This window comes from Taurulus bubalis, assembly GCF_910589615.1.
Source record: "Taurulus bubalis genome assembly, chromosome: 3".
NCBI lineage: Eukaryota > Metazoa > Chordata > Actinopteri > Perciformes > Cottidae > Taurulus > Taurulus bubalis.
The window spans coordinates 20802012-20816903 of NC_136591.1; the positions used below are offsets into that span (position 1 = coordinate 20802012).

The 14892-nt window shown below is 45.2% G+C and overlaps 1 protein-coding gene across 1 annotated transcript in view; it reads right to left on the reverse strand.

The window, feature by feature from the left end:
- klhl29 (kelch like family member 29) overlaps window positions 1–10114 on the reverse strand; it is a gene marked incomplete at both ends in the record, with an annotated part of 128397 nt that extends 118283 nt beyond the window's left edge. The window contains 1 exon segment of the mRNA XM_079214727.1: window positions 9845–10114. Within this exon segment, the coding sequence (XP_079070853.1) occupies window positions 9845–10114 (270 nt within the window).
- Window positions 10115–14892: the final 4778 nt, after the last annotated feature.

The window sequence follows — 14892 nt, forward strand, 5'->3', positions numbered from 1 at the left end:
GGAGTGTGGTCGTCCTGAAACCACGAGGTAGTGGGTTCAGTCTCTGGTCTCACCATAGTTTGCATGTCGAAGTGTCCTTGAGCAAGACACTAAGCCCCGAGTTGCTTCCCGGCATTAAGTAGTATTATTATAACATGCTCTATGAATATGCCAACATGCCGACGTCAAGCAGGTGGAACGTTCACCATGTTCATGTCCATCAGGAGCGCCGCCAATGTTTTACACTTCCTGTCTCCCAAGCAACATGTGGATGGATGAAAGCCCGCGTTATATTTGCACAATTTAGTTTGGCTAACAATAGATAGTTTCAAAGCCAACAGCCAGATTTAGGAAATACGAAAAACGTAGTTGGCAAGGATGTTCGCCAACGCTCGTCGGCAGAAGAAAATGTCTCAAACAATGTTAGCTTCCTCCGGATTTGTGAGCTAGAAATGTTTTGCCGTCAGAATGCTTGGAATATATGGTGCTCGTAGGCGCAATTTCCTGTTGAGCAAAATAAATCGGTCATAATCTGTGTCAACGCTTATTTATTAACATTATAGACTCAGGACCTGCATCCACTCTCCCTTTGAATCAATTATGGCATCAGATGAAAAGGGAATCATTCGGGCACCATGGATGTCTTTGAGAGTCAAAGTGCTTTTTCTCCTGTTGAATGCAGTCCTGTTCTAAAACAAAAAAACAGCCAAGGTCCCTCACAGAAACCAACTTGGTGGGCACAAAGAGCACAAAGTCAAATAACTATGCTTTAGTTTGCAAGCATTTTCAAGAAGCCTCCCTTAGGCCTCTCTTTTGTGCACCCAATTGAAAACCGTACCAAGTCAAGCAAAGACATTTTCAAAGCTAAGGCCGTCAGTGTCTATTTACAGACTAAAGAAGTGCTCTTCTTTTTACAGACATATATATATATTCATTCTCACAGATAAAGAGACTGGGCAGCGTACCAGCCACGCTGGGAAAAATTCTCCAATCCTCCAATCCTCCAAGCCTCCTTCGCTGCGGAGAGCAGCGCCCGCAGACTTTGAGCCGAGGTAAGTGCTCGCATTGTTTACCTGCACATCTTAAAACGCCTCCTTGTGATATCTGATAGTCCACATGACACGCGTGATGCTTTAAAAGCTTGCATTCGCTGCCACCTTTTTTGTACGGAGTTAACCTTAAGGTGGCAGCACTTTGAATGTCAACCCCCTCCACATGTGGACCTTTTTAAATGCCACCGCTCTTTATTCAGCATTTGTGGAACAGGACAGACAAAGGGAGAGGGTGGGAGGAGGGGGAGAAAGCGGCCATGGTGGATGGGGAATTATTTCCCAGCAGAGGAAAGCAAATGACATACAATCAGCTGGGCTCAGCAGGGAGTTCATTTAACACTTGAAGGCGTATATGGGTACTAAGTGTGGGTCTGTGAAGGGCTGCAGATCTGATCTACTCATTTGATGATGTGCACAATTACAGTGATGGGTGAATGGCAGCCTGGGAGGACCAAATTGAAACGTGCATGTGACGTCGACGTTAGTGCTGCATGACATTAGTATGCATATCCTACGTGCGAGTCACAGGTACACTGGCGTTTGTTTGTTGGAGGCCACATGGCTGATTTTAAACTTGTTTTAGGCAACATGTCAGTCAATTATCAAAACCCCTTGTGTGGATTCAAAGTTGGCTGTAAAAGGTTTGTGACAAAACAGCGCAAAGTGTTCAGCAAGAACAGTTAAATCGGCATAACGGCACTTATTTTTAGATACATGGCGCAACAAGCTACTTTCAGAGGAGTTTCTGAGCTTTGAGGTGAGAGACTTTGCAGTGGATAGTTTTTGCTTTGGAAACCCGCCAAGATTGGAAACCAAAAAGCACGGAACAAACAGCAAACCTCTCAGGAGAGAGAGAGAGACAAAGAGAGAGACAAATATATATAGAGAGAGAGATAATTATAGGGTGAATATGTGTGAAATATCACTTTCCTCTTTGACACAAATCTCTCACCTCGTGATGAGGAAGTCTGGGGGAGTGAGACGGAGCGATGACAACCGATAATGGCAAATTGAAGCCGGCAGACACTTCAGATTGCCTACGGATCTATGACGGGGCGAATCAAGCTAATCCGACCAAAAACCTTCCGGTGTGCCGGCGCAACCGCGATGTGCCGTCAGACCTCGGCCTTTGTGCATTGGCTGCTCTCCTTGCATGTCGTCACAAGATTTGCCCGAGAGCACTTCTAGTCTTGAAGGGATGAGTATAAGAGGACTCGAGCATCTTCCCTCGGTGTCCTGTAACATCGGAACACAGGGTTGCCGCTGCTATCTCGTATTACATCTCTACCACTCAGTGCCAACGGATCAGCAATCCAATTTCACACAAGCGCGCTTGGGAGGGAGGCAACGCCGATGTAGAAACAAGGATCTATGCTCCGACAAAGACAAAAAGTTGTTTGAAGTGGCTGGAGGGCTGGAGGGGATGGGTTGAATAATTAGATGGGAGTAATAGAAGTGTGATGGAGGGTGAGAAAAAGAGAAAAAGAAGTTGGGGTGATAACGTGGGGACTTTCATCAGTCGAGCCTGCTGCAGAGAGCAGGATACTTTCCCACAGCACAGCAGGCAAAAACAAGCGCAGAGGACGGACAGAAAAGAAAGAGAGAAAAGGAAGAATTTGCCTCGGAGACGAGTCCGCACTCTGTAAACACACCTTTATTTGCATAGTGGGCGCCAGTTCCTGCTCGGTCAAAAGGCCAACGAGACAATGATCTCTGTGTGCTGCCGGGGAGAGCAGATGTACAGTATTGGATGACAACACACTGCTCGGGCCTTTCAATATCACACACTCGTATTGCATAGTCATTGTGACATAAATAGAGAAGGAGCTTGCATCTCATCTTTCACAAAAGCAGAGCAAGATTTGAATCTGATACCCGATGACTGCCTATTAGATCGAGCCACCGGGGGCCGTCTGTTTGGAGCCAGGCTCATAAGACAGCCGGTGTGTTTAGGGGGGCTGCTTTCCATTCACACACACACACACACACACACACACACACACACACACACACACCCTTCTGTACCGTTGTATTTTCCTCCTGCCAGCGCTGTGCACACAGTCTTTTGTAACGCCCGCTGTCACCAGAACAAACCCACCACAAAGCAAAGACGACTCCCGAAAGGGTTCTCTTATTTTTGGGATATCCATGGTTTTCCAGGACAATAAAACACGTCTCTGCCTCCGTTTTATTTTTCTCAGAGAGGATAAAAAAATCCAATCTTAGATGAAGCAGTCAGGAGCAGGAGCAGACGAGAGAGCGAGGACTCGGAGGGGTGAATGTGGCGATCCATTGTTGGGAGGAAAAGGTCAGCTGGGAAGCTCCCACCGGTGGACTGGGAGACAGGAAGGATGAAACCCGGTGGAACATCTTGTCACAGTGAGATTGACAAGACAAAAATCCGGTGTGCCCCCGCTTATCCTCCATCGTCCCCAATTTTGTACGCAATTCTTTTACTTCAAATCAATATAAAATATGACGGCGTGCTGAATGTGTGAGGGAGGGGTGTGAGATCTCCGATAAAAACCTGTCATCAGATGCAGGACTCCCATTTTTCCGTCCACCCAACTTCAAATGCTGATAACGGGAAGAAAAAAAAAGGAAAAAAAAAAAAAAAAGTCTGACAGTTCCCTTTTTAGAGTGTCTTTTCCTCTGACAGTTTGACAGCGTGCAGTCCTCATGACTGAGGTGTCTGTCTGTCTGTCTGTCTGTCTGTCTGTACGTCTCCATCCTTGATTAGCAGCTACCGCAGCAGTGGAAAGCCTTAATTCTCCCCACATGGCGGCCGAGACATCCAGACCCCGGCGCAGTGGCTCCTGGTAAACACACAATCACTGCTTCTTGTTAACACTGAAAAAGTTTCTGTATTTCATCTGAAGGAAAAATCACTGCTTAATCCCCCCCCTGCGCTTCGCTCCCTTGAGGTCCACTGTTTCTTATTAATGACACTGCTGTAAACGCTCAACAGTGGATTTGCTTGTCCACAAACATTAAGATGATGTTTGTGTTATGGGAAGAAAAAAAAGATGACTCACAGAAAGTAATCTAACTAACCAGACGAGCTATGAATGTCTTCCTTGGAAGCAGAAGGTGCGCTGTATTGTGCCAGGGATTCAAACTCCTGTTTTCTCAGTGAGGAACACAATCCGGACCGAGTACAGAGAAGCTCAAACATACTTAACCTCTCACAAAGAGGGAAGTGTGCAATAGACTCCTGGCTCGCATAGTTAAAATTCTGCCACAGATCGAAACACTGAAAATCAGACAAAAAGAAACACTCGAGCCACCCAAAGAAAAAGAAAAAACTTCAGGTTTCACATGACGGCTCACGGATAATGAATGAAAAGCGACGGCGGTGAAATAAAGTATTTCTCATCAATCAATCCGCTTTACTTCAGCAGGACTTGTCTTCTGAGAGCTGGATTTTGTGACATTTTCACTGCGAATGCAAATGGAACGCAGTGACTCTGTGATAGGACGACAACACATACAGTAGCAGCTAATAAATCAAATCCGGGCAGCCGAGTGTGAAGATTGTTTACCTTCCCGCTCCTCAGAGGAAGATAAAGGCACCTCAGAATAAAGCCTGTGCTGCTGCTGCTTAGTATTTGAGGGGCATTTTTTGAGGTTGTATACTTTGTAACCTCTGTATAACACAATCTCCTCCATCCTCGACAGCTGTGCATCCACATTAAGATCACTGTTGTAGTATTAACGTGATGGTACAATCAAATTGGATAATCGTCAATTTGTGTCCATTAGTATAAAAAAATTTAGCAAAAAGCAGGCTTCAAGCTGCGAAGCAATAATCTTTCCTGCAGCTATGTTTAGTGTTCTTGTAGCTTTCCTCGGCAGCTGCTTTGCTTTAAGACCCCATGGCGAGTCTTGTCGGCTCTGGGAATGTAAAGTTTTCATCTTTTCTGTCTGATGGAAGTCTCACTATTTGATGGAACAACTGTAGTTTCCGCTCTCATCTGGAGCTAATTCAAAAAAAGCAACGCAGCCTCCCCCGTCTCCCTCCTCCAGCTTCCCTAGCGCGCGCCTTCTTAAACTTTAATCGTCCCATATTCGACGCATTTCACGGCAACTCCCCCGGTTTTCAAAAGACGTCTTACCCCTTTTCAACCTCAACCCTCAGTGAGGATTCAGTGATTTTAGGGTCCTCCAGTCTATTCATTAGCGGGCGCCCTGACGTGATGAAGTGTGCAGCGCTGCACCGATTCATTGACTCGTTTTCACCTATTCGATTAAATCTGCAACTATTTTCAGAGCCGATTTTAATCGGTTTAAGTGATTTTTTAAGAAAGAAAGAGAAAAAAAAGTCTAAATCCTCTGATACCAGCTTCTCAAATGAGAATATTTTCTGGTTCATTTACTTGAATGTAACATAAATATCTTTTAATTGTGGACAAAACAACAGAAGATTTGTTTTCCTTGTCACTGTCGGGAAAATAACATTCATGCCTCAATCCGGTTGAAAAGAAAAAAGAAAAAAAGAGAACATGCTTTTTGTGTTTTCGTTCCTTCTTTCTTTCTTTTTTGATTGTGTCAGATTGAGGCCATGACACCTGCTGTTCTCTGTATACCATGTTGTGTTGGCCGCAGTAGGCGGTCTGCTTCAATCCATTGGCAGGCTGACCTGGTGCAAATCAATGACCAGCAACACACAAGGTGTGATTTGGTTTCAAGACGAGCTCTATTGATCGTGCTGTCAATTATTTTTTTATATTTTTATCATGACTGACTTTTGAATATTTCAAAAAATTAGACCAGACATTTTCAAAAAGGCGACAAGTATGGGTGGATTCACTGAACATACTACAATAGCTTTTAAACTATGAGTGCATTGAGTAAAGGACACTTATTGTAAAACAAATGAAAGAAATAAAAAGGTCTGCCAGGTGGTTCCACCCATGGTTTTGAGTTGAAACGTACTCGGCCCAATGCCGCGCTTTACTCAGCCCTGCCAGAGAATATGCGCTTTAATGGACTGCCAGCAGCAGGTATTATGGATTATAGAGCATCAAACAGCCGGAGGTGTCGTAGCTGTTTGTTTGAATAAACAGACTTAAGGTAGATATCAAATGCATCCATCATTGGCTCATGTGATATTGTATATTACTGGAAGCAGAGATAGGGTCGATTGGACTTTGCAAAATTAATTCAATGTACAACAGTTATGAATCTCATGTTGACTGGTTGAAGGACTCAACCTACTGGTTTTATTGCTGGTCTCACTCTGGTCCTGACCACATAAAATAAGCAAGACTGAAGGAAGGGATTTCAAACAATGATACTTTCCAATGATCAAGATCAAGGATATTCCTATAATCTTTTTACATAAACTTAGAATAGAAATAATATTGCCAAATATAAAAAAAATATCAGAATATCTTAGAATCGACCATCGTGAACTTGAGACCCCCCTCCCCCCTCGTAGCGCTATAACTATGTGACTGGAACAACAAGTGTATTGTGTGTCTATACAAGTACAGGTTCATTTATCATTTACAGGCTAAAAGGAATGGCTCATTCTGCTATGCAGACCCCTCTGTGGGGCCGAGACATGCCACCGAGAAATGAAGGCATGGTGGGATGCAAACAGAGGGGCGATGCAGAGAACCAGCACGAGACGTCAGCTCCGTCCATCAATATGCGGCTGCATATTACTGCATTTCAACCATGGCCCCTGCGCCTGTGTTCAATGCGGATTGGTAATAGCACTGCTGCTATTAAATATCAGGGGAGGATGGATTAAAAATTTCGTATTAAAGGATTAGACTGTGCAGGGTCCAAATCCACAAGTTCCAGTGGGCTATCTGTGGGAAGTCTTTGAGAAGAAGATCTGTCTTTGAGTAACACAAGATACAAAACTCCAGCTTTGGCCGATGTTTAAACCCCATAAAATCCTTTTCCAATGCTAAATAACAGGCTGGGAACATTGGGCGCACACACACAGTTGACCCGGCATAGATCTGTCACAGAACCTTTTTAAAAGCACTTTGTTGGAATCTATACCTGCAACCGCGAATAACCCTGATAACAGCGCTCACTCTTTAGCCGTCAGATTTTGCGATATTGCCATCAGAGATGACACCAATTAGACAAGTGCTGTTTCAAAAGGGGTGTAGAAGCATTAACGCAGCTCGAAATGGTGTCTGAAAGGTACTTGTTGGTTGTTTTGACACACACAGGGTGAAAACACACGGTAGATGGTGGAGGTTTATATATGTTATAGTCAAATGTGTTTTTTGGCCAACATAAAAATACATTCAGCCAGACACTTCCTGGTCCCCCGTCTTCATGTCTCTGCACATCTTTAATTAATATCAAAAGCAACCACACCTGCAGGATGGTGAGAAACAATCGTTGATTTATTCCCTCTAGATCTGTCTTGTTAACCCGACATTAGCGTGCTAAAAAAGCCTTTGATTGTTCATTTTGACGTATGGCGAGAAGTCCGTTTTGGCCTTCCCAGTAAAGCGATCTTCCCAGTAAACAGCTCTGTGGATGTCAGCGTCTTGGGAAAGAAGTGCTGGACTTTCCGGCTGACATGGTTGTGGTTATTAAAAAAAAAAATTGGATTCGGGAGTGTTGCAGTGACTTTACACCCGCAATGACGGCACAGAAATTCATAAAAAAATAATTCACGGCCAGATGGCACTTTTAAAACTCTCGGCATTTGTCCTACAGAACTCTTAACCTGATCATTAAAGCTGAGGAAAACCACATGAAGAGACATCATTTTGAAAACGCCACCGAAAACATTGAAGGTACGCTGAAACAATACACCTGCCTGCATCCCACATTCTAAAAAAAAAGGGGAATAATTACTCCATTTGGGGGTTTTATGACAAAGTGATTTGTGCAGAGGGCATCACTTTTCAGACATGTCTAGCTATTGGGCCGTGTCCCCACTCGTGGCCGCGGGGTTTATAAAGCCAGAGTCTCCAACCGGTGGCGATCAATAACGGCCTGTCAGGTTTTTAGTGTAGCCACGGAGAGCGCCGAGACACAGGGACCACGGAGAGGGAGCCGCATCCGTCCATCAGGCGCTTTGTGACTCCCAACAGCTTTGATCGAATATGACAGAAAGAGAGAGCAAGTGAGGACGGCAGACAGTTAAAAAAAAAAAAAGACAAGCCTGTATGATACTATTGGCCGGCTCTTGAGGCCCAGACTCTGGGTATTTCCCTTTCTTCTTTTTTTAAACTGCCCGCCTTACAAAGGACTGTCAGAGGCGAGGCAAAGCAGAAAAGGTAAATCCCTGAATAAAGCGAACAGAGAGGCATCTGGGGGAAAGGATCTGCATTTATATCCACTGCATCTGCGCGCACACATTCCCACGTTATACTGTACCTTTAAAAACACTCACGTGCACCTAATTGCTCTGGCAGCCATTGAATGATGACAATGGCCACGCTGGGAGATGGCGAGACTTTGTCAGGATCTATGTAATTATTCGGCCGCACAAAAGGAGGGGCCGATGCGCTGCCAGAGCAGATTTACCGTGTCTGTGGTCAGTGCATTCGGCAGGGTGTCTAATGATCTGCACTTATGGGCTAAATTACCAGAGCATTGTTTACCTCTTGCTTTCAGAGTGCATGCCCCACGGAGAGCAGGAGCCCGGGAAGGTGCCGGAGCAAAGACACAGCCCGGATGGGTCTGCTGAAGCTCAAATTAAAGCAAATGATCGGGGTAGTGAGCAGCGTCGAGAGGAGATGAATGGTATCCCTGGAAGCAGAGGCAAGGGAGAGGCTGAAATGTCTAACTCTTTATTTTTTTTGTGAAGGCCCCGTCTCTTCACACGCTGCTGACAGCCAGCTAGCTAGCAAGCAAATCCCAGAGCGAGGGGGCGGAGAGCACAAACTGTACGGCGTTTCTAAGCTGCACTTTCCTGTATCAGCTACACAAATATGATGACAAATTATAAACACACACAAGCCACAGTCAAATATAGCTATTTCTGTCTCATTAAAAGTTGCTTTCAAACCTTTTGTCTGAAAAGAAGGAATGTGCAGCCGTAAGATATTTTTTCTTCTTCTTTTTTTAAAATCCATGATAATACTCAGAGCTTATATAACGATGTGGTCCTTTTTTTATTTCGTTTGTTTGCTTGTTAAGGAAATCGCCACCCCGAAGCCATCACTTCTGACAGCAGCACCCGCTTGAGCCGCCGTCAGAGGTAATTTACATAATGAAAGAAGTGAAATTACCAAGGAGGCAAAAAAGGCAGGACAAGCAGGCCATTTGGCAGGGAGAGAAAATGAAGATGGAAGGAAAACGGTTTGGCAAGAAGAGGAGGCATTGGACAGAGAGAGTGCAGGGAGAGCAGCAGGACTGGAGAGAGGGATAAGGGCAGAGAGAGAGAGAGAGAGAGAGAGAGAGAGTGAGACAGCGACAGAGAGACAGAGACCAAGAGACCGAGAGAGAGAGAGAGAGCAAGAGAGAGAGACATACAGAGAGAGAGAGAAAGAGAGAGAGAGAGAGAGAGAGAGAGAGAGACATACAGAAAAAGAGAGAGACAGAGAGACAGAGAGAGGAGCTGAGACAGTTGAACTATGAAGACAGCCATGCCAGTTGGACAGTGCCGGAAACAAATCTGAGAAAAATGGGAGCTGAGAACTGGAAGACAGAAGCGAGGGTGAGTCGGCGAAGCCGGAAAGCCTCAGAAGCGTGAGGAAAGTTGGAGATTATGCACAGTTTGGGAGTCTTTAGAGACTAAAAGGTCGAGAGACATAGACAAGAAGAAGAAACGTGATGAGAGAGTATGAAGGCGTCGCGGCGTCCATTTGGAGGGGGCTCTTTCTTACCTTGGCGGACGCTGAAGCTGATCCTGCTGCCGGGATGCCTCGCTTGACCGCTATGTCGCAGCTCGACGTTGTCACGGCAACTGTGACCGGGGTGGGGAGGAGGGAGGGGATGACCGGGAGGGGAAGGAGCCCCGGACGGTTGTTGCCATTGACGACTGCCGAGGCACAGCTGTGATTGGCTCCGCCATTGTGGAGGCCGGACGGACGGATGTCTCTCCGCTCCCAGGATCCCCGGTAGTCCCGCTCAAAGCGGTGGTGGTGGCGTGACATCACTTCCTCTTCCTCTCAGAGGGAACAACAGGGGCAGGCCTACAGGAGGTGGAAGCAAAGAGGGTATAGGTGAGGTTGGAATTTGTTTAAATGTATGCAAATGTAGAGGGGGGGGGGCAGACTCAAAGGCCGGGGTTTCTAAGATAGAAAAAGCACCATAGGGCAAAGAAAGAGTGAGACGCCAAGTGAATTAAGGGGAGAACACGTTGACACGGAGGTGTAATGCTAATTCCTTTTCTCCCAGTCATTAACATAGGCTGCGACGAGAGGGAGAGACATATACAACAACAACAAAAAACATCATGAGGAGCTACATCTGTAGCGCTGGCCGTCTACGATCAACCAATGAAGAGGTGAAAGCGATGAGCGAGACTGGGAAACTGGGTACGGGCGCTCGGTGGAGTTGTTTCCGAGGACACGGCACGCGGCAGTGTCACGACCTTGCGGTCGAAACCCATTCATCTGGATAGATAAATAGCGCCGCAATTACAGCTCATCTCATACATCTAATGGCTGGTTAATTCAATCAGATTGCCCTTGAATTGCATTTGAGAGTTCTTTCTCTGCCCCCGCCCCCCCCTTTGTTTTTCAAGCACAGCGGGCTGCGATAGGCCAAGAGCCGAGGTGAGCTGGAATTACATCAGTATGGGGCACGGCGCTATTGTGTAGCACGAGCGGCGTATCACTTCATATTATATCATGAATCAAAGCGGCGCAGGATCTTAGAAGGGAAATCCATTCACTGTGGGGTTTTTCTGCGGCGCACATTGTACTCCGCCTCACCAAAGGCACGCTACGCTTTCCGAAGTCTTTGATAACAGACGGAAATAAATAAATAACAACCTCAGAATCAGGTTCTGCAAGCCCCCGTGAAAAATCCCCCCGGTTTGCGAGGAGAGAATGACAGCGGGTGATAGGTCTTTATTCTTCACGCTGGGGTCTGTCACGCTGTTTCTTGACTCGCAGTGGAGCGAGCGCCTTGAAATGCCAGCCTCTCCGGCTGCGCACGTGTGTGTGTGTGTGTGTGTGTGTGTGTGTGTGTGTGTGTGCGTGCGTGTGTGTGTGCAAACGTTGCATATATACTACTAGTGAACGGGATGTAATGAGAACACTCCAGTGGAGTTTGTGGAGTTTTGGAGAATGAAAGCTTCTTTCAAGAGGCTTTGATGGGAGCGATGCTCGCTGCAGCCTGTGGTGGGAGCACTGGCCCCTCTGCATCCCGAGCTGCTGTGACCATCCATTCATTCACCCGCTAAACCGCTCACTCGTTCCTCCTTCACGTCCGTTTTCAGGCAAAAAATGTTTTACATTGGACATTTTATTCCCCCTCCACCCCCTGTCATTTATTTCTCTCTCACACAAGGTCTGCTCTGTCCAAATACAGCAAGCTGATACACGGCGATAGAGCCAGACAGAGCCGCTAAAAGCTGTGAGACAACTCTCTCACGCTCCCCTTCTCTCGCTCGCTCTGCAAATAACCTTTCCCCCTTTCCGCAATGACCCCTTTTAACAACCGCAAAAATGTCTAAAAGAATAAGCTTCATATTATCTCTAAAAATGTTTGAGAGAGAGAGAGAGAGAGAGAGAGAGAGAGAGAGAGAGAGAGAGAGAGAGAGAGAGACACAAGGTGCTGGTCCGCTAGAACAATGGCAGAGTTAGTGCCAGCTAATATTCTCTTATCACACAAGCTCCACACCTCAGCTGAGAAAGAAGAGGGCAGGCAAAAAATCAAAACAGAAAAAGGACAAAAAATAAAAAATGAGAAAGGGACATTATCTCTATAGTAGTCAGAATTGCGGGCATTCGTATTCAGAATTCTGTGCAATTAACTTTTTTTACCAAATCCTTTTCAGATTTTTGAAGAGTCTACATGCTATTGTGCATCCGAAGGTCGCCAGTCCAGACAGCTGTGGGATTAACTACAAAATGAAACTAGCCTCTTTTTTTTCTTCGTCTTCATGTAAACCTGCAGCAACAACAGCGCGCTGGAGAACAACTCCATTGGCCTTAGCAGGAAAAGGTATTCAACCAAGTTGGAGAGAGCCCATACAGCACAGAGAGCATTGTGGGATAACCTTGAGCATTATATAGGGGGAGAGTGAGCACAGTACACGGGGCGTTTTTTTCACCATTGTATAACTTTTTAAAGACCAAGCAAGTAATCGATTAATCAAGAAAATGATTGGCAGATTAATCAATAATAAAAGTAAAATTTTGTAGTGCATCAAACTATTATTCCAGTCCAAATAATTATTCCAAAATTCAGTCTTCCTTATTTGTAATAAAGGAAAAAGTGGATAAAACCGTAAGAGAGAAATTGAAGAAGGTATAAGTATCTTGTGAAAAGGTTCACTAATACCTATATTTAGGCGTTAATGTACAGTGAGTAACCATAATGAAAACATTACATTACATAAATGCAAAAACATGTAGTCACAGTCATTTTTAGGCACTTTCTGATCTGCTGCTGTCGCGTTTAGTAAAAGATGGGCAACTGAAACCAATGCAATGGTCTGGGAGAGGGCGTTGTCAGAAGTTTAAAAAGACTCTGTTGGTAGGAGATGAGACGTCAAAAGCAATGTCCACTGTGAAAGCCACGGTTTGTACTAATGTCACAGTAGCTGGGTGATCTGCTCCAAAAGCAGTATAGTAAGTCATTTAGTGTGTTTGGTGTCTACGGATTACATAAACGGGAATGATGGGAATGTTTTGAGCTTATCCATTGAATGAATGTCAAGGTACTTCATCATATTGATGCAGAAATCATAAAATGCATAATATTAGACACCTAAACCCATATGTGTGTTGATTAAATTGTTATTACATGTGTAATAGTTATAATGTATATTTAATGTATATTTGGAATGAGCTGACTAAGCTAAGGTTGTCTATTGTGAAAGTGCTAGAATAACATATTTTGTTCGCATACTTTTGTAATTACAACAGCAAATAGTGCCATGATGAAGTTCTTGGTGTGCATGTGTTAAAAGCAAATTTGGGATCAAAATTACATCCTGTTGCAACATCCTGTTCCTGTGAACGTAGCATCAATCCATTAGAGATGAGAACCTCTAAATCTTAAAATAAGCCTCCATGCAATGTTTTATGGATACAAATATATATACAAAACGTTCCACCCTCAAAAGCCAGATGGTACATCCCACTTCTTCCTTTGCTACAGAGTGTAAATGTGAGTTGTTTTGAGGAGTTTACACAAACAATAAATGTTTTTTTTTTTTTTTTTTTACAAAAGAGGAGCCTCTCACATTACCATTTTTCCAATTCACTCACTTACCCAGGACCCAAGTGGCATTCCCAGAATCTTGGCACCACATTTCAATTCGGTCACCAGCCTCTAAGTGAATTCCCGTTATCGTGGCACTATGCAAGTCAGTATGTGCTGTGCAACCGGAGGCTGGGAACTGATCCCTGCAGTGTGGCGGAGACAAATCCCACTACATTGCTGGTCCTTGGTGAACAGCCGGATTTAAGCTACTAATTACAGACGCTTAAATTCCTCTCCCTGTGTGTTTCTGCAACTCCTTTAACATCTCTCTCTCTGTGTGTGTGTGTGTGTGTGTGTGTGTGTGTGTGTGTGTGTGTGTGTGTGTGTGTGTGTGTGTAGTAGCTCACGTCACCTTGAGGCTGAGGTTGTGCGTTTGTGAGGGTTAGTGCGAGAGTAGGCGATAAAAGGAAAAAAATACCGCTCCCCCCGAGGTGCCTGTGGAAGCCAACACCTGAGCACACCTGTGGACTCCTGCCAGACTGGATAAACGCTTAAATACATCACATCTACAATGACACGTTGCACCGCGGCGCTCCAGGGAGAAGGCGCCAATAAAGATTTGCCACCGCTTTCTTTTCACGCCGCCGTCAGGCCTGGACAAAGGACCAGCCCCCGCAGAGAGAGGGAGACGATAACCTTCGCCGTGAGGCTCGCAGTGAGACGCAAAGCCTTTTTAAAAAGAGTCCTTTTTTCAATTTCTTAAGCAAAACTAATGACAGCATTCCAGTCATACCCTTCAGCAATTAACAAGGCTCTTCAACTCGCGCAATCCTATCAGCATGTTAATAATCTCACCTGAAGGTATCAGACTTTCCCACGCCAAATTATATTTTCTGACTTCTGGTCAGAATAACAGCTCTAGAAACGGAAAATTGTTTGCAGGAAGATGAAAATCTAAACAAACGATTAAGATCACTAATCCCCCAGCCAGCGCAAATAGTAACAGAAAAAAAGGCTCTGGTTTCCAACCAGAACTGAGGAGGAGAAAACAAAAAAGAAGTAAGATAAACCGTGTCAGCAATCAAACCTAACGAGCTGACTGTCTGACTGGAATACGCATTGTACTGTCAGTCACGTCGGGAGTTAAAAGGTACTGTAGAAGAGGGTGTGTGTGTGTGTGTGTGTTGGTCGCTGGGTGTTTTTTCTGAGACAGAAAAGAATAGACGCATTGTGGGTTTGAACACTCGGCCCGGAGTACAAGTGTGTTTACGTCTGGGCAAATGCCAATGTCTGCACGCGGGGGCAAGGCCTCCATCGTCCCCGTTGTGACCTGGTTGTCGTAACAATGGAGACGTCCTACACTGTCAAGAGTCTCCGATAACTCTGGCTCCCGAGCATGCAGCGAGTGTGATTAGCCAAAAGGAAAAGTTGCCTGGCAGGTGGGAACGTGAGAGGCACACCCTAAAGAACAGCATCCGTCACTCCGAGGCGGCGTGTCGGAGAGTGAGTGTGTGTGTGTGTGTGTGTGTGTGTGTGTGTATGTATGTGTGTG